The sequence below is a fragment of the Canis lupus genome, chromosome 7, assembly GCF_011100685.1.
Source record: "Canis lupus familiaris isolate Mischka breed German Shepherd chromosome 7, alternate assembly UU_Cfam_GSD_1.0, whole genome shotgun sequence".
Classification (NCBI taxonomy): Eukaryota; Metazoa; Chordata; class Mammalia; order Carnivora; family Canidae; genus Canis; species Canis lupus.
This window is the reverse complement of record NC_049228.1, coordinates 76,638,382-76,661,699: the sequence shown is the minus strand read 5'-3', so window position 1 is coordinate 76,661,699 and position 23,318 is coordinate 76,638,382. Positions and strand designations below refer to the sequence as shown.

Sequence of the window (23,318 nt, the reverse complement as noted above, 5' to 3'; positions counted from 1 at the left end):
ATTGTGGTTAGCCTTTGAGAATTTATAAAGTTAGCATTTAGAAAAAGTTTTGATATACATCATGAGAGAAGAAAACTTATTTCTAGAAGGTGTTCTCAGGAATATTATTTCATTTATATATTGTTAAACTATATAATATTATAACATAACTATAGTCTACTATAAAATATATATTTAATACTAATGTACTAAATATCCATCATGTATTTAAATATTCATCCCTGCAATTTGTCCATCCTTTGTTTTAGAGAGTATTGGGATGCATATAGAAACAAAATGACTTTTTTTTTTAACTTTAGTCTTATACAATTTAGAAAACAATATGTTGCATATGGTTACTTAGTAGGATTTCATTTTTTTTTAATTTGGGGAAAGGAGCAAGAATCAATCTTTTAGATGGTATTTTATTTGATAACTGTGCTCTGAAAATTGAAACCTTAAAAAATTTTAGCAAAGTGTGTGAGATGGGGAGGGCAAGAAGCAGGGAGCAACTTGTTATCTTCAAGCATTTTTCTTGAATATGTCTAATTTCACATTGTTCTTAAATCTTGCTGCCCTGACTTGTCTTCATGCATCGAAGTGTCAATGACCACACACCTGACGACTTAAAGCTTGCAAGACAATCTACCTCTTTCCCCTCTAACAATCTCCTCTTTCTCTCTCCTGCCTGTCTCCCCATCACCACCACATGCCACCTTGTGCTTCCATCTCTCACCTCGTAGCCATGCCAAAGTCAATGGGCGCGTATATCTAATAATAAATAGGTGGGTACTTCAATGTTTTCTCTCTAGTTTTTTTTTTTTTTAATGGTCTCTTGGTTTGGTAAACACTTTGCTGTTTTATAAATGAGAAATGATGTCATCAGACAGTGGACAGGTATGCTCATGGATGTATTTTGCCAACCAAACCATTGGGTATTTATCCTGAATGGCGCTGCAAGTGGATTTGGAGGTTGCGGAGGGTCTTCAGCTGGTGCTTGGCCTTTGGTCTTGGTTCAAACATATGCCCCGTTAATATCATTATTTGGTAAATTGGTTCAAGGCTTGCCTAAGAGTTTATCACCCTCTTGAACACATCATCAAGAGCTCAGCTCAAGAACCACCTCCTCCACAAACCTGCCCACAAATGCCAACTTTCCTCGCTGAAAGTAATCTGCCCTTCCTCTGAATTTCCACAGCACTCTATTATTGCTGCCTTCTGACACTTGCTGTACAGTCCTCTGCCTGCCTGTCTTATCTCCCTTGCCAGAGGCGTCAGCTCCTCAGGCCTGGAGTCCCTGGTATAATTCACCATGGTGTCCACATATCACCTACCTCTGGGCCTCACCCTTCAGTTGACCCTTGGCAGTTATTTCCTGAATGAAGTGATAATAGTCACAACAATATATGGTTAAAAGAAAATTAAGACATCAGTTTCTTCAAATATACCTTTACTTGAAATATCAGTGTATTGAAGAAAGATCTTTTACATCACCAGATTTCACAAAAGATGCAGAAATGGGCACTACCTTAGAGCCACATCACCCAGCTGGGGAGATAAAACATGCAAATGACCACACATAATAAAGAGTATTGTTTGCAGAGTTATCCTCAACTTCCCAAAGAGTAAGGAGAAAAGATCCCTTGGGATCTAATTTACTAAAGCTGCCCTGACTTTATGAAATAGGTGAATTAAAATATCCACTCCTATAACTTTACATCATTTGCAATAAAGCCAGTAATTTAGGCCATAGAAACATATATTTTGCAATTAATCCAATTAACAAAGCAACCCTTTGAAAGAACTGTTGGTCTCTATTGCATTCACTTTTCTCTTAAGGATAATCCCAGGGCTGACGACCAAGTAGCAAACCCTGGAAGCCAAAACTTCCAGAAAGAAGTGTGAAAAATTATTGCATCACTGTGCAGATCACTGAAGGAGGGAATGAGGACTGGCTGGTTCCTTTGGGAGCCAGTTTTGTCAGTAGCCTGGGAGAGAGGAGCCAAGCTCAGGTTTTTAGCTGGCAGGCAGAGAAGCAAGATAAAGACTCCAGCTGGAGATCTTGAGCAACTATTGAAATTTTATCTTTCCAAACATAAGGATCTTCTCCCTCAATCTCTCTCCCCCTTTCCCTCTCTCCCTCACTTCCCTTCACTCCTATCTCCCTCCATCCATCCCGTTCCCTCTCCCTTTTCTCTTGTTCATCTATCTCTTTCTATCTCTCACTGTCTCTTCCCATAAAGTATTTACCACTGGCTATATGAGAACACAGCTGGGACACCTAAGAAGGCAGGAGTTGGTTTGAGGGGTTCCAACAGCAGAGGTTGGCACAAGTCATGGCTCCAGTTATCTCAGACTTCTCTCTTGAGAGAAAGCCTATCCATGTCTGTTAACCCAAGTCACAAGGCCAAGGAGGGAATGCACTCAGGAATTCTTAGAATGATCAAGATCCTGAGTCATATAAAATAATTAAAAGCTCAAAACATTCCACTGTTACACTATCTTCTTTGCAGTAGAATCTTTGTTTTTGTCTGAATGCTGACATATTAAGAAAGGCCAGAGTTATTGCCCACGGAAGATGTAACCCAATAAACTATCCCCTCACCGTGCTTCTGAAAAGCTGTGTGTAAACCATGTCCAATTTTGAATAGGACCTGCTTTGATGTTTTGAGGAAAATAGTTAAGTCAATCCTTTTGTTAAGTAAGCTTTCTTTCTACCATAATTTCTTCCTTGTATGCTCAGTGTTTTTTTTAAATATTTTATTTATTTATTCATAGAGATGCAGAGAGAGAGTAGCAGAGACACAGGCAGAGGGAGAAGCAGGCTCCATGCAGAGAGCCTGATGTGGGACTTGATCCAGGGTCTCCAGGATCACACCCTGGGCTGCAGGCGGTGCTAAACTGCTGCGCCACCGGGGTTGCCCAGCTCAGTGTTATTTCATAAGGAGAATACTGTGTTTGTAAATGGGAGTTCTAGATGAAAGAGAAGGTGTACCTACATTCAACTTCAGGGTTGATTAAAATTTAGACATGGCCTAACAAAGTGTGAAGTAGGATTGGTGAGGATAGTGGGTGACTGATGACATTTTGATTTGTGTCTTCTGTTTCAAATAAGAATGCCTATCCAGGGCATAGAATCCATTGATCAAACATTCAATGAGTCACATTGTATACCAAGCCCAGTGCTGTATTGTGCAAGGGAGCCCAAGAGAGTTAAGACTGGCTTTCTGCCCTCAAAGGAAGAGTCCCCAGAACTATAATTAGAATAATATTATGTAGATACAAACAGAGAAAGGTACACAAGGAGGACCATATAAAGAACCATATAAAGAAAGCTGTGCATGCAGAAGGAAAAAGTGAGTGACAGCACAAAAAGAACATCACCTGCTTTGTTAGAATGCAAAAGGAGAAATGGCCAGTGAGAGGCTTACAGCTCAGAGCCTGGAACATCATAAAAGCAAGGCAAGGAAGTTATAGGAATGGATAAAGATAATGCAAAAGAAAAGAAAATGAACTCCATAGGGGGAAAGGCATGCAAAAAGATATACTTTAAGGGAGTAGGGGAGGAAGTTTTCTGAGAATCCAGTTCATCACCAAGTCTATTTGTAAATTTCCTTCAAGTGCAGATTAGGTAATTTGCACATGAAGTTCAGCACAGAATTACCAGTATTGTGAGTTTTAGGGAGCATGGTTGCTAATTTATCTTTTGAAAAACCAGGATCCCTTTTTAAAATTTACTACTGAGGGGAAATAGCTAAATTGAGGCACACAGGCTTTCCAGGAGCTTCGGGCCAGCTGTTCATTAATGGCAAACTGAAGGCTGGTTCTGTCCATGAACTCCCCGTGGTGCAGATGGCCCCACCTCCGCCTCTGCCCCACCTCATCAAATGCAGTAGTGGGAGCTGGTTGGTGGGCAGACTGCAGGGAGTGCAGGTTCAAAGTGATGGAGACAGACTCCTAAGGAAGAAACATTGGCTCTTTTTCTTCCCAATGGCCATTGTCATACACCAATTCTGTTAAGAATGTGCTGATGACAAAGTTATAGTCCGGGTTGAGCATCTGCCTCAGTGTCCAGTGTGCTGTGGTCCCTTGCAAAAGCATGTTTCTAATTCCGCCTCTTTGTGATACAATTATCAAAGCAGTACATGAAAATCTGTCATTAGCAGATGGTTCTTTAAAAATAGTCCCTGTGTACTAAGCACTTCTTTAAGAGCTTAACAGAAGTCACCTTAGTTTTCACAGCCTCCTGTGAAGTAGGCGCTATTATTGCATTTTACAGATCAACAGACTGAGACTTAGGGGCAGGGTATGGAGTTTTGCTAAATCATCCTGCTAGTAAGTTCTACTTGAGGTTTGAATCTGAATCTTTCCAATGAGCATGCTTTAACATTATTTTGTATTGCCTTCAAAAAATTGCTATGAAAAAAATGGAAGAAAAATGAAAGCATATATACACAGGTGTTCTCTTTAAAATTGTAAACTCCAATCAGGCACTAGAAATATTTTCATCTGTACACGTTTTATGCACACAGATTTTTTTTCATGTAGTTTCTCCATTAACAGACTCCTAGACTCTAGTAAGTTCCAGCCTGATACAGATCTTCCCTTTTTTCTCTCCCATCCATTACAAGCTCCCAAGGTTAGACTGGTCCAGAAGGCATCCAGGTATCACAGGCCTGGTTTCCTTATAAGGATTATGTCAGAGGGAAATGCACAGGTACTTGGCTCAGACACAGATATTCGGTTATCTTCTCTCCCCAGCCTTATTTAGTCCCAGATCTCTCTTAGACTATTACAAGTTTCCAGAAGTCCATCTTCTGGACATGCTTCCACACGGTTTATTCCAGTGTTTTTCTTTGATCTTTTCATTGGCTTATCTCCCCTTAATATGCTCCACCTATGGAAAGACACTCTGGGGGCCTCTTTGCTTGAGGACTTTTTGTTATGTAGCTAGAGTGGCAGCTTCAGAAACAGCCTCATCTCTGTAAATTTCATCTCACAAATTAGCTCTAATTCTTGGCAAGCTGTTTTCCTTGTCAGTACTGAGTCACAGCAGTTATCGATGTAGATGATAGAAATGCACTCCGAGATGATCATGCCGCCACCAAATGTCATAATGAAAAGTATCTTCTCACTTAGAGAATGCATCATATGACTATTACAATTGTGTGACACATGACTGCTTTTACATTTAATATCACCTTATATGCAGAGTCCTAGCGAAGTAGGAACAGCATGTATGTCCTCTGAGATTTGACATGCAGTGCTGGGGTGTAAAATATGGCCTTGGAGTTTCAGGAGAGGCCAGGGGGTACTTTCCCAAATATAGGAGGGTGAAGCGACTAGCTTTGGAAAATAAAAAAGTAGTATGTCGTGGTAACTCCTACCAACGTGGAACCATCCTCAAGACATTCTTTCCTTGTTTAATTGTTTCCGCATTCTATAATTTACCTGGTGGACACTGTGAAAAGGAATTAATTTTGGATTATAAAAGCTCTAAAAGTCTAAGAATGATGCGGATTCATTGCAACAGTTACCCAGCATCATAGGTAGGTTTCAAATATAAAATCGATGAGTTGCAAGTAAGCTTAGATTTTTATCTAGCCAAACTTACTCATTTTATTGAAGAAAAAAGTGAATTTCAGAAGGGTTAGATAATATACTCAGAGCTCACAATTATACAGATAGGATAACATCATTATTTGTCCCTCCTGTTACAACCAGGCTGAAACGTATACACTTATCATTACAAATGGAGAAGACTATCGGGATTTCCAGTACATCTTTCCCTGATATTTATTACCCACAAATGTTCCTTCAAATTGGCTATGAGTAAAAAGATATACTTTTAACAATTTAGGAGGAAGATGCTACTTGTTATTGTGCAATATGAAATAAGCTGTAATGCTCCGGCTGCTGTCCGGGCTCAGTGAAACTGTGTCCCTGTGCCTCACCCAGGCTGTCACACACCCTCCCGTGATCAACACCGGTGCCCGCGGGCTGGGGACGTGATGCAAACTTCTTACTCCTGAAAGCATTTCGCTTCCACTGCATATGCTTCAAATGACGGCAGAGTGGGATGAGTCTATACAATGGTTGACTGTGATTACACATTACTTAAGAACAATTTTTTAAAAATCTATTGAGAGTGTGAATGACTGGATTCTTGTGAGATGGTTTTCCGCGTTACTAAAAAGCATGTTGTGATTTGCCTCTGTTGTCTATATGTTCTCCCCTTTATGATCTGCAGTCCAATCCACTCTCAATTCAGTCGCCAAGCCTAGGGTTCATAGCAAAAGCACGCTATTGATGCCATCCTGGAATGCACTTGGCATTAGGACGTACTGCAACCGGCATACAGGAATGCAATAGTGGATGATATGTAGCATGATGTGTGATCTCTGACATTCCTTATAATTCTTCTGTTCTCATCTCCTTTTTTTTCCTTTCTATTTCAATTACTTTGAGCAGCATCAAGAAAAAATTACCAATCCACCAAAATGAGTAAGTCCCCCGTGAAGCCATGAAATGCTTGCTCTACATGATGCCATTTCATGCTTCTACATCCTAAACTCTGACCATTTTCTCCTCCGGGAAAAATGTCAAGTTTAGGTGTCAATAGCTCTCATTACTGACTAATCACTAGAACCTGAATTGGAAAAGCTAACAAGACCTAACTGAGTTTACAGTTTGTTTTTAGAAAGAGCTTAAAAAAAAAAAGTGACAAGATGCTAACAACCCCACATTGCAAGGCCTCTGTACATGCACTGATTTTCATTTTTATTTATCCTCCTTTTACTTGCCCCTCATTCACATCTCTCCCAGGGCTCTTTCCTCTCTTGACTTCCCTGCTCTCTGCCAACAGACTGGCGCACCCTGAAGGAAGCCTTCCGGACCTTGCCATGATGAATCTGACCGCCAGCCTGGACAAGCCGGACCTAAAGAAGCTGGCTGAGCCTAGGGAGGACAAACCAGAGGGATGCCCTGAAAAGGCTGAGAAGGCTGAGCTTGGAAAAGACAGCGAGGAGGAGGAGGAAGAAGAGGAGGAAGAGGAGGAGGAGGAGGAAGAGGAAGAGGAAGAGACCTCAGGTAATCCACCCACTATCAGTAGCTACTCAGAAAATCCTGGCTGACAGACCCAGTGAATGAATCGGACTTGTTCCCAGGTGGATATAGATTTGATCCAGTCCATGAAATAAAAATTGGGGTGTGGTCTTTTGGTTGTTATAGTTAACAACATTTGGTTCCAATTGCTCCCATCATTTCCTTGTGATTCTGATGTAGAAGAAGAGAGCTGATCCTCAGCTATGGATCCTGGATTCTGATCTGCCAGAGGTTGTCTGGGCCAGGCCCGGGGAGCTGTGGCTCTGAGCTGTGCTGTCTGAAACCTGAGCAAGGACATCTCCTACCAGCAGCGGAGGCAGACAGCTGTGTAGAATTTGAGAACATTCTCAACAGGGCTTTTTCAAATGCATTCTCAAAGATCCCAAAAATCCCAGTCTGGGAACTAGTCATTAAGAACACATTTATAATTTGGTCCTAATGTTTCAGGACCTGGGAACTGGAGGAGCAAATGAGTGATGGGATCATTATTATGTCAAACCAACTCCTAGAGGTATTTTTGTTGTCATTGTTAGTTTCAATTTTTCCCTTTTGATTCTTTAGGCTCCTTTTTCTATTTTCCTTCATAGACTTGAAATAACGTTTAATAGGGCACAATGAGAACTGGACCTCCGTGATGATCAGGACGCCTTATCTGACAGCAGAGAAGGCGGGGTGCTTGGTCTGGTGAGCAGCTCCCAGACAGTACGGGAGGAACAAGACTGAGTAGCCTTGGGGATGGTGTTGTGAGTCCACGACTGTGGAGTCCTGCGCTTGTCTTTGCTGGTGTTCTGTGCTTTAAAGGATTAGAAGACGTAAAAGCACAAGGCAGAAAATCCCTCCCAAGGCAAATTCCCCCAAACATGATGCCTTTTCACCCCTCATCTCAGAAGACCCTGAGAGAGGCCCAGAACTACGCTTCCCATATCTAAGGAATGGCTGTTTCTCTGGGTAAAGGAGAACTGCGCTTAGTGAGACCAAACACTTAGGACTAAGATTTAGCCAAGTACTTCATGAAGGTCTGAGCTTTACTAATAGGATTTCACCAAAAATTGGATTGCACTTTGCCCTGGCACTCCCTCATACATTTGCCATCTATACCTCTAAATTATTCTCAGTTAGGACTGAAATCTTTGTATCAACTATTGTCTGTGTCACTTCATAAATAAGCATTTTTCACGATGTCTGAAATGTTATTGAAACTTTTAGAACCAGGTACAATAACTGCTACAACCCTCCCAGTCATGTGAAGAAGAAACTACTTAAAGCCTTATCTGTCTAGGCTCGTGAGCTTTTGTTTACACATATGGTGATGTGGTGATTCCACAAAATAGTTCTGTCATGACTTCTATTCACATGAACTGGGACAGCCCCTCTACACAGAAGCATGACCCCAGTCTGCAAAATTTTACCACTTAGCACAAGGTGGAAAGAAGGAAATGATTCATTTGATCAAAAATTATGATTAAAGTGAGTTTGACCACATTTCATGAACTGGGCCTGGGTCATTCAGACTCTCTGTTCACTCTCAGTTGCAACAAGGAGCAGGCTCTAGCTGCTGGCTCCTCTGGGGTGAATGGAGAGTTTATCCACTCCCTTTAAGCTTCTGAAGGAACTAGAACTTATGGAAGCATGGTTTTGACAAGAAAAATGTCATTTAGAGGGATCTCAGTTACCTAATATTCCCAAGAAATTATGGAATTATAGCTCAGCCTTAAGAATAAATAAGCTCAAAATTATTCTTCACACTCATTTAATGAAAGCAACCTTGTCCCTCAGAGTCTCAGTGCGTGATGTCTAAATCATTATGATATGGGATTTTTAGACCACTCTTCCTCCAGATTTCGATATTCTTAGAATTCATTCACTACTACTACTTTACAGCTTCTCATTCCAATCTGAATGTTATAAGATCTGCTTTAAATAATAATGAAAAAAAAACCCACAACATTTTATGCACTTGGGTGAATTTACTATTTTGCAGATTTAAGAAACAAATGGCATCTGGTGATTGACCGCCTCACTGTGCTCTTCTTAAAATTCCTGGAGTATTTTCACAAGCTGCAGGTGTTCATGTGGTGGATTTTGGAGTTGCATATCATCAAAATTGTTTCATCGTACATTATCTGGGTTTCTGTGAAAGAGGCAAGTGAACATTTGTTGTATCGTCAGGCCAAATAAAACCACAGCGGGTCATCATTTTCCTTTTCCAACTGTCCACGATTTTATTTTAAATGAAATTCCTATCACATTAGAACACCAAGCCCCTAAGACAGCACATATACTTTGACATGCAAAAAAACAAAGGACAGTTGTCCTTAGAAGTGGGAAAGAAAGAAGGGGAGAAAGATGCTCCTGGCTTAGTTCCTGATTGGCTTCATCATATCACAAAGGTTACTTATTTTCATTGAGTCTTCAGTTGAATTGTGTGAGAGCAGGCTGTGCTTCTGCACTACCTGTGCACAAACTCTTTTTGAGGAAAATAATAATATTCCAGTTTATGTTACCACTGGTGTAAACTCAGCTTCCCAAATTTAATACAAATCTGTGCCGGAGTTCACCTTGTTTATTATTGGATATTTTGAGACAAGACACAGTGCTTCAACATTGTATTGTATTGCAGTTCTGTTTTCTTATCTGGAAAGAGGAGAGACATCATTTAGCCAACAATTATTTGATGCTTACTATGGAGAGATTAGCTCAATTTCAATTTATTCAGGAGATAATTTACACATATTTCTCATTTTTCTGGACTAATTTTGAGTGACAATTCAAAGAGTCTTTGCCCTCTAAAAATTGAGTCAGGGAGCTCCGGCCTCTAATTTTTAAAAAGTTAAATCATAACAACATATTACAACTACAACACTACAAACCTAAAATATTCACGAGTAGGTAACTAAGGGATGAACCTTAATTTGAGCTCCCCAGTCTAAACTAGGACTTTCTCCATTTCACACAAACCATCTGGAATGGATCTATGATTGCTGCCAGGTGAAAACAAAAACAGAAACTACCTGTGAGATTTATAGCAAAAAGAGACATGTTCTACTGTTAACAGTCTACACATTAATTAGAATTAAAATCTAGCCTGCTATGTGTATTCACTGAAGATAAAGATGTTTAAGCATTTTAACTATAGAGGTAAATTGGCCAATTCAGAAAGAATCTGAGGGTCAGAGTATTAAAGAGCAATGAAGAAGGGCAAGAGAAAGCATTTGGCTAAAAAATAGCAAAGGCCATTTCAGAATTAACCAAATCAAATGTACACACACGTCTTTGGATGGCATGAGAAGTTATTGCAGAGAAGACAATTATATGATGGAAAGGGGCATCAAATGAAAGAAATTAGTGTGAGTAGGGCATAGAGAATCCACTTTCTGAAATTCATCCTACAAAGTTTAGAAAGAGAAAGAAAAAGTTAAATGATACCACTTTCATACAAATCCTAAATGAAAGGGAGGCATAAATTTGTTAAAATCATCCTAATGAGTCCTGAGAATTAGTCTATAGTTAATAGAGTATCAAGATAAGGGATCATGGTCTGTTCACCCTGCTACACAATTGGGAAAAAGGCCTTTGATGGCATATGACCATTCCCTTCTCTAGGATTCATACATTGTGCAATCTTCCAGAATTTTCCTTCCTAACTCCATCTCTTTCTCCTGTAACTTTAAAACACATCAGAGACTCATGCATCAAAGAAATACTGCTCCCACTGCTGCTAACATCTTCCAGAATCCCTTTGTGAGAAAGTTAACCTCGAAGTGTGTCACTGTAGGTTCACATGTTGTTATCCCACCTGCATGAGGGGTTTCTGGCCCCGGAGGGTGAGTTCCTGTGTGATACTTGGACATCATGAGGTCTCTCCTCTCTGAGCACTGACTTTGGTCTCTGAGCTTCCCTTCATCGCTGATTCTTATTAACATCACTGGAGTATCAAGGGATCAGAACACATGGGATGTAATCATAAAAACCATTTTATTTCGGACCTCTAATGTCCCTTGAAAATGTATCCTACAGAGAAAGTTTTCTCCATGCCCCTGAATGAAAAACACTTTCTGATCATTCCTTGGTAATAGAAAGTCCTATAATTATGTCAGATAGTGAACAGAATCTCTCTTCGTTAATTAGACTTGTCCAGTCACAAAAAAGAACCAAACTCTGATCTCTTTTTTTTCACATGAAGATAGAAATGGCTTTAGTTTTTATTTTTTTTTAAGTTTTTATTTAAATTCCAGTTAGTTAACATACAGTGTGATATTAGTTTTTGGTGAACAATATAGTGATTTGGCACTTCCATACATCACCCAATACTCATCAGAAGTGCGCTCCTCAATCCTCATCACCTATTACACCTATCCCCCACTTCCTCCCCTCTGGTGACCATCAATATGTTCTCTATAGTTAAAAGTCTTTTTCTTGTCTTGCACTTCTCTCTCTCTCTCTCTCTCTCTCTCTCTCTCATTTCCCTTTGCTCAATTGTTTTGTTTCCTAAATTCCCATGTTAGTGAAATTGTAGGAGTCTTGTCTTTCTCTCACTGACTTATATCGCTTAGCATAATACTCTAGCTCCATCCACATCATTCAAATTGGCAAGATTTCATTCTTTTTTATGGCTGAATAATAGTTTTATATATATATATATATGATAGATGGATGATAGATAGAGATAGGTAGATAGATAGATATCACATCTTCTATATCCACTCATTAGTTGATGGATACTTGGTCTATTTCAATAATTAGGCTGCATTGTAGGTAGTGCAGCCGTGAACATCAGGGTACATATATCCCTTTGAATTAGTGTTTTTGTATTCTTAGGGTAAATACTTAGTAGTGTAATTGCTGAATCATAGGGTAGTTCTATTCTTTTTACTTTTTGAGGACCCTCTATACTATTTTCTGGAGTAGCTGCACCAGTTTGCATTCCCACCAACAAGGCAAGAAGGTTCCCCTTTCTCTACATCCTTACCAACACCTAAACTCTGACCTCTTACCAGGTAGAAGAGTTCCCTCTTCTAGTGATTTCTTTTTTTTTTTTTTTAAGATTTCATTTATTTCTTCATTTCTCATGTACACCTCCCTCACTGCCTCCTCCTCTGCCCTCCTTTCCAGTGATATAACTTCTGTTATAAGCCTCTTACCCACCCACCCCCAGCTCTGGGCTAGACCATAGCCTCGGGCGGGGAATGGTGGTGTGTTTTCTTTGGATGGCCTCACACTGGCCTGGAGCTGATTAAATCTTCCTTTTCTCTCATGGGGCTCCTCTAGCCCCTAGTTTCCCAGCATCTGCTCCTCCTGACCTTTTCTGTCGGAGTCTCATCACCCCTGTAGACAGTGTCCCTGAGCAAGACTTAGGACAGCTCCGGGCACTCCCTCTTTCCTGCTTCAGGTCTAATGGCAACACTCACACAGCCTGTAATTCTGCTAATGTCTATGGCTCCCAATGAAGCAACTCCTGTGCCTTGTCACCAAACCCCTGCCAGCCCAATTTTCTGACTGAAGTTGGACATCAGTGTCCAGAGTACACAGATTAGCATCTCTGCATGGTGCTGCTTGAAGCTCCTCGCTTGGGATTTGGGTAGAGAATGGCAGCATCCTGTCCTCCCTTCCCCATCACCTCGTGGGAGGAGGGGACTAACAGAAGCGCCCTCTACAGAGAAATTTCCTGACACTCCCTCCTGTCACCTTCACCATCTTGACCCTTTTCTGCCCCCCAAGAGAGCTTTAAAAGACCTCTAAGCAGTTTCCCATCAACTGTTTTGATTTGAAATTTCTTCAGAGCTGGCTAGCACCTCATTTTGGAATGTTTTGCCTCTATGGGTTCTAACTTGGTGCCTCATGAGGCCTCAACTGAACACTTTCTATACTAAGTACAGTTGGGAAAGAAAGACAAACACCGACTCTTAGAAGGAGCCACGTGCCAAATCCAGGCTAGGATGCATCTGAATCATATCTGCTTATAACAAAGGCGAGTGTCTTCTCATGGGTATGGGCTGGGAGGGAGCTAAACTGCACAATTATAGGGGCATTGTTCACCTGTGACCAGTAGCCTCTGACATTGTGCCTCTGAGGTGCTGATTTATACCCGCAGGGGCCCCTTCTGCTTTGAAGGCTTGGTTTATCCTCAACCAGAGACGCCTATCAGTGATGACATTTGCCTCATATATTTTCTATTCATAGCTTATTCACTTTGATTGGCATAAAAGATATCTTCTCTCAAAAATGACAACATGGGGCACCTGGGTGGCTCGATAAATTAAATGTCTGCCTTCAGCTCGGGTTGTGATCCCAGGGTCCTGAGATTGAGCCCCGAATCAGGCTCCCTGTTCAGTGGGGAGTCTGCTTCTCCCTTTCTCTCTCCCTCTGCCTCTCCCTTTGCTCATGCTCACTCTCTCTCTCTCAAATAAAAAATAAAATCTTTTTAAAAAATTTTCTGATCAGTAAATGGCAAAATGAGAACAAAGTCAACAACCTCAGTGAAATCATCCTTATCAGCAAGGCTGCTTGTTTTCACAAACTTTCAGGGTCATTTCTCGGGTCATTTTATTAAAATTCTCGGGTCAAACGTTAAACCTCTCCAAGGCTATCATGGGCATCTAAGGAAGAAGAAGCATGAGAAATAATTTGTTATAGAGGCCTTTCTTTTACATCAGCAGCTCTTACTAGAGTGACACCACTTTGGAAGGACCTAGATTTTAAATACATGTGACATTGTCATCTTTTTTTATATACAACTACGTTTCTAATTTCAAAGGTTCCTAGAAAGTTCTGAGAGATCTGGTTATTCTTTGAGGAAGGGATCACACCTTATTTTAGCATCCTGAGCAGCTCCTATGGGGCCTGGCCTATTGTAGAGGCTCAGTAATTGTTTACTGGCTGGAGGAAATAAATAAAACATCTTCGCAAGCTTGAGATTCTCCCCTCATGTCAGTTGGTGTTTTCTTATTTTCACACTCACTAACCATTCATTTGGCCTTTATTATGCACTTAAACTAAGTTGCCATAAACTGAATGTTTATCCTGTGCTAGATGCTGGCACAAAGGCATGAAAGACACATTTCTTGCCTCAGTGCGCAGTCTGGTGGTCATGGCTGGCAAATCAAACAAAAGCCACATTAGAGGTGCCCCCAGGAGGCTATGGGTACAAGGGGGTGGGTGTGTCAAGCAGGGTTGTGGTTGAGTGTGGAGGCGCTCACTGAGGTGCAGATGCTCTGAGGGAAGAGGCCAGCTGGCCCCTCCATAGTGGAGACCACAGTTCTCAGGGGTTCCTCTCTCAATGCGGTGGCCTCAAGCCTTACAAGTTTATATTCAGAGAAAGTGACAATTTGTGGAAAAGTGTTTTGTAAGGAAGGCATATGACATAAAATTACTTCCCCAAATTTCTTGATAATACAAATCACCTGGATGCTTATTAGATGCATGGGTGACCAACTATTTCCCTAGAAATTCTGATTCATCAGATGTTGGTTGGGGCCCAGATATTTGTCTTTTGTGAATTTTTCAAGTACATTTCACAAGATTGCCACCATCAGGGGAAAGGATAAGACCATTATCAACTATGTTTATATTGGAGGAAGCATAGTGTTTCTCTGAGTCTGTGTCTTCCCATCTCACCAAAACTGCGAGGCCTCATTTTACTTAATTCCCAATGACATTGGATATTGGCAGTCATTTCCTTGTCCTTGAAGAGCTTCTGTTGTCTTCCAGAACAGTGTACTTCCTTGGCCCCTCCCTTCTGCCTCATTCATGGGCTCCTTCTCTTCCCACCAACTCCTCTCTTCTCTAGGTTCTAACTGCAGCCCCTTTCTGCTTCTAGACCTTCTCTGGGTGGTTTCATGAGCTCCTGTGGTTCACTCACCATCAACATGCAAGAATCATAAATCTATGTCTTCATCCCATCTGGTCTTTGAATTCCAGGCCCGTGTCTCTAAGGGACAACTGGATATGAGTGACCTCGACCTGGAGTGTCCCAAAAGTACCTTCAATATATCTAAAACTGAGCCCCCTACCTCCACATAATTTCCCTTTTAGATTATTCGACCATATGCCTAATCCTGCTCCAATCCCTTCTCTGGCTGGTATGTATTCCATCACGCAGCCAGAATAGTCTTTCCAGCGCATAAATATGATCATGTTAATTCTCAACTCAAAAACTTTCAATAGCTTTTCTGTCCTCACAAACATGAGATATAGGACCCATATAGGTTATGGCCCAGGACCACTTCACTGCTTTCTTTCCTAGACACCCTAGCCTAGGTGGATTCCAAAGCCCTCTAAAGCGACCCTGATCACACTGCTACTCCAAGGATGTCCACCCCATGCTCTCCCTTGCCAGAAGGCCTCACACCAGCAATTCCCCAGTCTGGCTAACTTCTATTTGCACCTCCAGCCTCAGTTTAGATCAAACACCCATGGATAGTCTTTCCTTAACCCTGGACTGTGCTGCCATCCAGCTGGCATCAGCCCAGGCAAATACTCCCTCCACCATTTTGTCATGAGCCGTCTACACAGTTCTCACTTGCACTACCCCATGTGTTTCTTGAGCCCAGGGACTCACATAGGATATGTTACCTTGAACTTAGTTAGGACTTAATATATCTTTTTTTAACACTCAAAAGATCAAGAGTTCTTTGTGAACTCATTGTGCTGTTTTTATACTCAGTGGCTTAAATGCACACTAAAAGGAATAACTAAGAGACTTAATTTCATAGTAGCTTTAAGTGGCATACAGAATTAATTGAGGAGAAAAGAAATGTTTTTAAAAATCCCACTTAAAGTGACACTGGCTGATGACTAAGAAAGAGTCACTTAGCCAATCAAAATATTTTGTTAAAATGTAACATTTATTGTGTTTGTGAGTGCTGTAGAGTTCACGGGGCAATATTTCTTTCCTCCTCAATTAATTCTGAAAGGCAGTTCTTAATACCCTAATACTTCAGCACTTCATTCCCAGAGAGGTTCCTTGCCTGGACAGTGACAAGTAGTTGAGTAGAAAAATAGTGGATAATAAATTACAGAATTAAATACTGTCGCCTGTCTCCTCGCTTCTTGTGTAGTTTTTGTCAGCAAATCAGGTGACCATACTGCCATATGTTGAATTGTATCAATTGAGTGTGTGCTAATTAGTGTCAGTATTAATTAATTCATGCTGACAATAGTAAATGTTCTTATGACCTTATTTTATCAATATCTAGATATTATTTTAATCACGTGAGTGTTTTCCATGGATGAGTAAGATGGCTGTGCTTCTGTATTGTTCAATGAACTGCTGGCTATGGAGAACAATTGGAAATGATTAGACATCTCACCTAGTTGATAAACACATACGCACGATCTAAAACCAAGTTGAAGTCATTGCCTTCCCTCTTTACGCCTGCCCCTTACCCCAGCCAAGATCCTGTCTCAATAGTGTCACTATCATCCTCTCAGGGCTCTGGATCCCAAGCCAGAAACCTGGGAGGCGTTCCTTATACCCCCTCCTTTAGCCCCACGTCCACACCATCAAGCCATTCAGTCAACAACTTGAGCTAGTTTTACTTCCCATCTCAAACCCATGACTCCTCCCCATCTCTGCTCCACTGCCCTAGTTGGGCCCTGGTCATGTTCTCCTGGTAGTACGTGTGATCCGATCTCCTGACCTCTCCATTCTTCAGTTATACTTATTTCAACAAAATGAAAATCTATCCTTAAGATTTTCACCGGGCAGGGTTGGCTGTCTACCAGAGGGTTCCTAGGCCATAGAATGGTTTAAAAAGGGTCCATTGGTGTGGATCCCAACTATATCTCCAGCCTCATTTACTGCTACAGTTCACTGTGTTCAACTTTAGAATTTCCAGTGGTTTGTGGTCACCTGTCCCTTCCTTTTTTTTAATAATAAATTTATTTTTTATTGGTGTTCAATTTGCCAACATACAGAATAACACCCAGTGCTCATCCCGTCAAGTGCCCCCCTCAGTGCCCATCACCCATTCACCCCCACGCCCCACCCTCCTCCCCTTCCACCACCCCTTGTTCATTTCCCAGAGTTAGGAGTCTTCATGTTCTGTCTCCCTTTCTGATATTTCCTACCCACTTCTTCTCCCTTCTATTCCCTTTCACTATTATTTATGTTCCCTAAATGAATGAGACCATATAATGTTTGTCCTTCTCTGATTGACTTATTTCTCTCAGCATAATACCCTCCAGTTCCATCCACGTTAAAGCAAATGGTGGGTATTTGTCATTTCTAATGGCTGAGTAGTATTCCATTGTGTACATAAACCACATTTTCTTTATCCATTCCATGCTGCTTCATGCTTTTCTGCCTATACTTGCCTTTACCTGGAATGCACTTCTCACTTTTCTTTGCTTGGCTGACTTTATGCATCTTTCAAGGTTCAGCTCAGGTGGTATCCCTTCTGGAAAATGTTCTAGAAGCTCCAGATTGGGCCAAGGACCCCTTCTGGGTGTTCTCGCAGGAGCCTGTTCCCATGTATCACCAAGCCACTGCTACGCTACACTGACATTATCTGGTTATGTGTCTTTCTGCCATACAAGACCCCTTGCACACACACACACACACACACACACACACACACACATACACACACATTCCTAGGGCAGTGCCTCATACGTGCTAGGAACTCAATCAAACTTTGCCAAACTTAATAAATCAAGTAGCCACACATTCTGTGGCTATTGTGCCATGTTATGTATTTTTGTCCCCATTTCTGATTTTATGTTTTCAGGTGTCTCTGTTCAACTATGTATTTTTGATTTCTTGGGCTTTTGCTCTACCATACGCCAAGCTACGCCGTCTGGCTTCAAGTGTCTGCACTGTCTGGACATGTGTGATCATCGTCTGCAAAATGTTGTACCAGCTGCAAACCATTAAGCCTGAGAACTTTTCTGTTAACTGTTCCTTGGTGAGCCTCAAAGACAGGGGGATCTTCTTGACTGGTCTTTAGAGAAGTGAGGCAGATACTGGGGAACCCACACCCCCATTCTGTCTGGTCTTTCAGTCACCTCAGCCATGTTGGATATATCTCGGCCCTAGTTCTCTTCCCCTGCTGAGATCTTCCCACTGAAGTGGATCTGTCCTTCCTGGCCCCACCGTGTCCCTTTGCTCAAAGTTTAAGGAGAAGAATCTGAATTCTTCCAATCTGTGCAACCATTTTTTTAACTCCTTGTTCTCTTCTTTTCAGCCAAATGAAAACCAAACAAATATACCCATCAACCAGTTGAACAAGTCTCAACTCTATAGCGCTCCTATTGACCCAACAGAATGGGTCGGCCTGAGGAAGTCTTCCCCTCTGCTTGTCTACCTGAGGGTAAGGCCCCCTCATACTTCTCTGTGCCTCTGCACAGTTAACGCCTGAGATCCTTTGCTATGAGACCTCTGATATCTCATCTGATAATAATCTCACCTTTTTGTGTGACATTTGGAATCACCTTTGAAACAAATGATTAACATTACCATCAGTGTCACACGGTACTGAAAATGATTGTGTAGTTTGAGATTAATTGAATAAAGTCGGACAAATATATTCACTAGAGTATTATCTAACTACTAAAAGATTGAGGTATATAGATAACGTGAGATGCTGAAAGATGTCCAAAATATATTAACTTTAAAAAAAAAGGCAGATTTCAGTGCACTATGCATAATGTGATCTCTTCTAGATGCAAAGAAAAATACTGCATAAAATACACAAATTGACTACAGTGATTATCCCTAAGAGGGGGAGGTATAGTATTATGAGAAATTTTTACTGTCTAAATTCTGTCTCTCTATAACGTTTAATAAAGGACATATGTTGAAATATAATTTTGTTCTTCAAGCTTTTGTTTAAATTCCAGCTAGTTTAAACATTAAAGGTAAAACAATTTTTAACAACCTATCTTACAACTTATCTTAGATCTTACCTATCTAACAACCTAAGAAACTAAGTGCTTAGAAATAAAGCATTTAGGGACACCTGGGTGGCTCAGTGGTTGAGTGTCTGCCTTCAGCTCAGTGCATGATCCTGGGGTTCCATGATCCTGGGGTTCCAGGATCGAGTCCTGCATTGGGCTCCCCACAGGGAGCCTGCTTCTACCTCTGCCTACATCTCTGCCTCTCTCTGTGTTTCTCATGAGTGAATAAATAAAATCTTTTAAAAAAAAGAAAAAAAAGAAAGAAAGAAAGAAGAAGAAAGAAAGAAAGAAAGAAAGAAAGAAAGAAAGGAAAGAAAGAAAGAAAGAAAGAAAGAAAGAAAGAAAGAAAGAAAGAAAGAAAAAGAAAGAAAGAAAGAAAGAAAGAAAGAAAGAAAGAAAGAAAGAAAGAAAGAAAGAAAGAAAGAAAGAAAGAAAGAATTTATACTCAACACCTGGAATTTTTTAATGTACTAAGTGTTCCATATTTTGTGTGTAGCTTCCTCATTTTTTTCTCCTACAACAGACATCATTTGCAACAATACAAATGCTACCCACCATCAAGAGCTGCTATAAGGATAAAACAAACTGATACCTGAAAAGAGCGATCAGAATAGTGTCAGGCACATGTGGTGCCATCAACGTTAACTATTTTCATTATTATTATTATTATGACTTTGTTATCACGAGCAGCATGTTTGTCAGTCTGCAGCTCTCTCTAGCCAGATTTCTGGGATGGCTTAGTCTGTTTCCCAGATGGCCCTGTACTGATTTGCGCTGCTATTTGCAAACGAGGTTGGACCACCCCGAGGCAACTGGTCACTGCATCTTCTTATGGTTAGTGTACTTTTCCAGAAACAGGAATGAGCATCATCAGCCTTCTGCCTAGAGCCTCTAGATCCCAGCATCCTGGAAGTTACCCTGATTGGTACCGTGCAGGCAGCTTCACCACCTTGTTACTACACCATAGGGAAAATGAACATTGAATTCAAGACTTTTGTAGAGGTGGAATTTTATAAAGCATTGTTCTTTTAGACACCAAGGATGGGAGAAAAAAGATTTATTACAGGGGTTGCCTAAAATTAGCAAGTGAAAGCATTTCCCTTAATGCATCTGTGTTTTCTTGCTTTGTAGAATAATCTCCTGATGCTGGCCATTCTGGCCTTCGAGGTTACGATTTACCGCCATCAGGAATACTATCGAGGTCGAAACAACCTCACAGCCCCTGTGTCTAAAACCATCTTTCATGACATTACAAGACTCCATCTAGATGATGGGCTTATAAATTGTGCCAAATATTTCATAAATTACTTCTTCTACAAGTTTGGTCTGGAGGTGAGTTTCCTTGCTGACATGTTTTTTTGTTTTTTTTTTTTTTTCTTTTTTTCCGTGAAAATTCCGATTGCTGTGTTTGGCCAGCTGGCCACGAGAGCTTACTTGTACATCTCCATGCTGTGATGACTATCTCCTCAAGATCAGCAGGAGGAGATTTTCCTGAAAGGTTACCCTGGCCTGTTGAAAGTTTTCTAAGACCAAAGCCAATATTCCAGACTCTGCAGCACTGAACCTAGCCTCCCTGCATCTCTGTGGCCTTGCAGATGCTTGGATATCACTTTGTCATTTCAACTGGTTTCTTTTATGTATTACAAATCTTCTTTGTGTTTTGTGCATTCTGAAAGTTTAGCTTTGGCCAAAATGAAGTGATGCGACCTGAAATGGTTGTGGTATTTGGGACAGTAATGCTTCATGAAGAGATCATAGCTGTATTCTCTTCACAGTTCAAAGTGGTTCTTATTAACCGTGTTTTAGTCAGTCATTTCCTTGGAAGTAATTTATACAATATTTCAGTCTTCACCCTGAAGGACCCCCCAAAGAGGCAAGACTCGGTGAACATGTGTGGAGAGACCTGCCCTTAGGAATGCAGGCATCTGAGCACAGGGCTGACAGGTGATACCACTTCCCTTCCCTGTAAAAACCCAATTTTTTTGCCTCTTTTCATCCTTACACAGACCTGTTTCCTAATGTCAGTTAATGTAATTGGTCAGCGAATGGATTTCTATGCCATGATTCATGCCTGCTGGCTGATCGCTGTCTTATATCGACGCAGAAGAAAGGCCATTGCAGAGATCTGGCCCAAGTACTGCTGCTTCCTGGCTTGCATCATCACCTTCCAGTACTTCATCTGCATTGGCATCCCTCCGGCTCCTTGCAGAGGTGAGCAGGCCCTTCCTGAGACAAGCTGCTCTTGTCGTCAGCCCTCATGTCATGGACCTCTGGGACAGGGGCAGGGAAGAGGCGTACTGACTTTGCTGTTTACCACTTCCCTCCCTGCAGATTACCCGTGGAGATTCAAGGGTGCTAGCTTCAATGACAACATCATAAAGTGGCTGTACTTCCCAGACTTCATCGTGCGGCCCAACCCCGTGTTTCTTGTCTGTAAGTGTTGCAGCCATGGGGCTGCAGAGCACTGGGGTTTGGTTTTCCCTTTGGTAATCCTGCTTTGCGCATTGTGCATTAGTACCCCTGCTTCTTCCAACACACTTTGTGATCATGTAAAAGCTTGTCTTGATGCATTAATACCACAAGTTCTTAATGGCTTCTACTTGCCCTATTACATTTGCAAAATTAATAAATAAACATGGGAAATACCATAGCCACTTCCATAATTTTACCTCTCAACACACACACACACTCCCCAACACCCCACTACACACACACACACACACATACACACACCTCTACTCATCCTCCTTCTAGAAGATAGACTGCAGAGGGAGGCCTTGTTTTTTGTAAAGTGGTTCTTTCAGGCTGCCACCACAGACAGATAGAAGCTAATGTTAAGACTGTGGAAGCTAGGAAGATACTACCCAAATTGCAGATGCTCTAGTGCCAGGCTATAGCCCCTGGCCCTTCCATGGGCAGGCAGATGATGCCAAGGTCAGAGCAGCCCCACCTAAAATGAGAGGGCCACCTCCAGAGGCACCATGCTGCCCCCACACACTCAGGTTTAATGTAAAGTACAATGAAGCCACTTGGTGCTGGGAAGCTGCCTGCCCATAACTAGCCATGATCTCTATCTGCATTCCACCTGCCTTCATTGCCCTGTCCACTCTGGGAAGAGTCTGGTAACCAATACAATGGTGGATTGAGGGGATGAAGAAGGCCACAAGTGCCTGCCTCTACCACAAGTAAAATGATAAAGATGGGGAAGTATACTCAACTGGCCTCCTCAAAAGTGCGATGGGAGATAAATGCAAATAAACATTATCCCATATGAAAGTCACAAGACTAGAGATTATCACCTGATACTTGTACTCACCTCCATGCAGACAAAAATCTAGACTCTTCCGTGTCTGTGCCCCTCTCTTGCATCTTCCATGGTGGGCAAGGTGGGACAGGCCCCAAGATCGGAATCCAGGGAGAACTGTACAATAGGAACTTTGGGAACGTGACTCAGTCAGGAGCTGGGGAGCAGCTCATCCCATATGGGGACTGTTTTGTACACTGTAGAAACCAGGATGAGGAGAAGGTCACTCAGCCATCCCTCTGTCTTGCCAGATGACTTCATGCTGCTCCTGTGTGCCTCCTTGCAAAGGCAGATCTTTGAGGACGAAAACAAGGCTGCCGTGCGGATCATGGCTGGGGACAATGTGGAGATCTGCATGAACCTTGATGCGGCCTCTTTCAGCCAGCATAACCCCGTGCCAGATTTCATTCACTGCAGGTGAGGGCGGCTGTGTGGGTCTGGAGCCACTTTGCGCATGCATTTCACTTGGAGGATGTACCTCCACTTACAGGTCTCTCTGCCATTCTTGGGAAATTGGGCAGCTAACGGTACACAACAGGCTCAGAAATGCAGACAGAGGGCTTGGTGGTCTGAGGCTGAACTGCTGAATTCCATTTCTGCTTCTGCCTTTCTCAGCATTAACCACACATTTCCCCTCAGTTTACCTCCACTTCTTCAAGCACAAAGTGAGTAGTGCCCATGATGCTGTTCCTGGTGTGCCAGCAGAGACCCCTCTTCTGATTCACCGTCCTTCATCTTTATCCTCTTCCTCCTCCTCTTCAGCTCCTGTCTCTCCTGATCCCCCATCCCTTCTCTTCACCCCAACCCTCCTCTTCATCCCCTGTTCCTCTCCTCATCCCTCTCCCTCCTGATCCCCATCCCCTCTCCTCACCCCAACCCTCCTTTTCATCCCCTTCCCTCTCCTCCTCCCTGTCCCTCCTGATCCCTCATCCCTCCTCTTCACCCCAACCCTCCTTTTCATCCCCTGTCCCTCTCCTCATCCCTGTCCCTCTTGATCCCCGTTTCTCATCCTCGTTCCGTGTCCCTCTTCCCTTCA

At 41.9% G+C, this 23,318-nt stretch overlaps 1 protein-coding gene across 5 annotated transcripts in view; it reads left to right on the top strand.

Moving 5' to 3' along the window:
- Positions 1-23,318, top strand: part of PIEZO2 (piezo type mechanosensitive ion channel component 2) — a 440,872-nt gene that overhangs the window by 343,270 nt on the left and 74,284 nt on the right. For 3 of the 5 annotated variants that reach the window (XR_005362693.1, XM_038543881.1, XM_038543879.1), the window contains 9 exons: positions 6,451-6,483; positions 6,845-7,068; positions 9,065-9,225; positions 17,811-17,987; positions 18,267-18,392; positions 20,110-20,310; positions 20,985-21,189; positions 21,310-21,411; positions 22,534-22,699. Coding sequence is in view for 4 of the 5 variants with exons in the window: in XM_038543881.1 (XP_038399809.1) it covers positions 6,451-6,483; positions 6,845-7,068; positions 9,065-9,225; positions 17,811-17,987; positions 18,267-18,392; positions 20,110-20,310; positions 20,985-21,189; positions 21,310-21,411; positions 22,534-22,699 (1,395 nt within the window). In the remaining variant the exon portion in view is untranslated. Of the gene's footprint in view, positions 1-722; positions 765-6,450; positions 6,484-6,844; positions 7,069-9,064; positions 9,226-17,810; positions 17,988-18,266; positions 18,393-20,109; positions 20,311-20,984; positions 21,190-21,309; positions 21,412-22,533; positions 22,700-23,318 lie in introns of all 5 variants that reach the window. The other 2 variants (XM_038543882.1, XM_038543880.1) reach the window with 2 other exon arrangements.